The following is a 1848-nucleotide window of genomic DNA, read 5'->3' on the forward strand; positions in this document are numbered from 1 at the left end:
CCCTGCTGAAGCTGGAGGCCCCAGTGCCGCTGTCTGAGCTCGTCCACCCAGTCTCGCTCCCACCTGCCTCCCTGGACGTGCCCTCGGGGAAGACCTGCTGGGTGACCGGCTGGGGTGACATTACGGACAACCGTGGGTGTCAGCGAGGCTCTTTGGGGAGGACGAGGGGCTGGGTCTTGCGGAAAATCCCTCGCTCTGTGGCTTCTGGGACCCCCTTTGCAAGCCCAGGTTTTGGATAGGACATTTCTGTGACAGATGCCAGCAACGGGGACTTGCTCTGGGCAGGCAGATTTGGCCGCTGCTCCAGACCCGGTGTTTCCCAGCTCCACTCTGCCAGTGGCAGCTGAGGCCAGGCCCCTCCTCTGTGGACGGAGGGTTGGTCCGGGGTCCTGAGTCCTGCGGCTTTGCCCCGGCTTCCAAGAGGACCCCTGTGTCCTGGTTCCGGGCTGGTGTCCAGACCCTCAGATGTCATGTGACTATAGTGGACTTGGGGAAACTGAGTCACTGGGTCAGGATTAATGGGTGGGGGCTCCCCTGTGCTCTCTGCTGAAGGTCGGGGAGGCCTCACATTGGGTGCAATGAGGTCTTTGTTTTAAGGAAGAGGCAGGGCCCCCCCACGTCCAGGTTCAGCTCCATGTTCTCCCCACAGAGCCGCTGCCCCCACCCTACCACCTGCAGGAGGTGGACGTCCCCATCGTGGGGAACAGGGAATGTGAGCAGCTGTACCAGAATGAGTCCTCAGACAGCGACGACAGGGTCATTCAAGACGACATGCTGTGTGCTGGGAGTGAGGGCCAGGACTCCTGCAAGGTGGGACCCCAGCCCCACCCTGCCTCCTCCGTCCCCCTGCCCACCAGCCCCGTCGCTGTGGGTGCACGCAAGGGCTTTGCTGAGCATCTCTCTCCCCACAGGGCGACTCCGGGGGCCCCTTGGTGTGCAGGTGGAACTGCACCTGGGTCCAGGTGGGGGTGGTGAGCTGCGGCAAACTCTGCGGCCTTCGTGGCTACACCGGCGTGTACGCCCGTGTGACGAGCTACGTGTCCTGGATTCGCCAGTACGTCCCTCCGTTCCCCGGACCCTAGCTGGGGTGCAGTGGGGTCTGCATGATCCAGGAGGCCCCGTCTTCCTTGTGGACACCCCTGCTGCTCCCCAGTCCCAGCCTCACCCTCCCGCGGGTCTCTGCCCCGAGACCCTTCTGCTCCTCTCAGCCGGCAGGGGGCTCAGGGAGCAGGGGAGGGGCCCTCAGAGATGAGTCGGGAGTGGGAACAGAATCCCCGAAATCCTAGACGGCTTCTTGTGACTTGACTCCATTAAACAGTGTGGAAACCGCTCCGGGTCTGCGGTGTGTGTCTGGACTGTGGGAACAGCTGGGGGTCACAGAGTGGGGTGGCCAGGCTTGGCTGCAGAGCCCGGGTCCTGGCACTCTCGGGCCAGGCAGGAGAAGAGGGATGGGCCCCAGGGCTGGGAGCCAACAGCTTCCTTTCTGCTGCACCCCCTCCCCCACTGCGCACAGGTCTGTCAGGGCCATTGGCGTTGGAGCGTCAGGCCCAGGCTGATGGACTTCCCCTTCCCTCCGCTTTCCAGAGCCACCTCCTCCTAGAACCCCCGGGCCCTGACCCACCACGAGGGTCCTCCTGGTCCCACAGATGTGGCCCTGAGAGCAGCTGGCACGGTGCAGGGTCCTGGTGCCCATGGGGCCCAGTTCTTTCTCCCGCTGCTCCAGGCCCCTCCCCCTGGACAGTGTTTCCAGCCAACTCTAGACGTTCTCCTCCTCTTCTGGCACAAACTCCTCTTTTTTGGATTTCAAATGTCCTAAGTCAAGACACTCTGGTTTGTGTTCCGCAAATG

General features: G+C 63.2%; 1 protein-coding gene across 1 annotated transcript in view; it reads left to right on the plus strand.

The window, feature by feature from the left end:
- The window catches only part of LOC105522889 (mastin-like), a 30937-nt gene extending 29855 nt beyond the window's left edge, over nucleotides 1-1082 (plus strand). The window contains exons 9-10 of the mRNA XM_011957500.1: nucleotides 650-810; nucleotides 912-1082. Of these exons, the coding sequence (XP_011812890.1) occupies nucleotides 650-810; nucleotides 912-1082 (332 nt within the window). The remainder of the gene's footprint in view (nucleotides 1-649; nucleotides 811-911) is intronic.
- Nucleotides 1083-1848: the final 766 nt, after the last annotated feature.

The sequence above is a fragment of the Colobus angolensis genome, unplaced genomic scaffold (assembly GCF_000951035.1).
Source record: "Colobus angolensis palliatus isolate OR3802 unplaced genomic scaffold, Cang.pa_1.0 Scaffold443, whole genome shotgun sequence".
NCBI lineage: Eukaryota > Metazoa > Chordata > Mammalia > Primates > Cercopithecidae > Colobus > Colobus angolensis.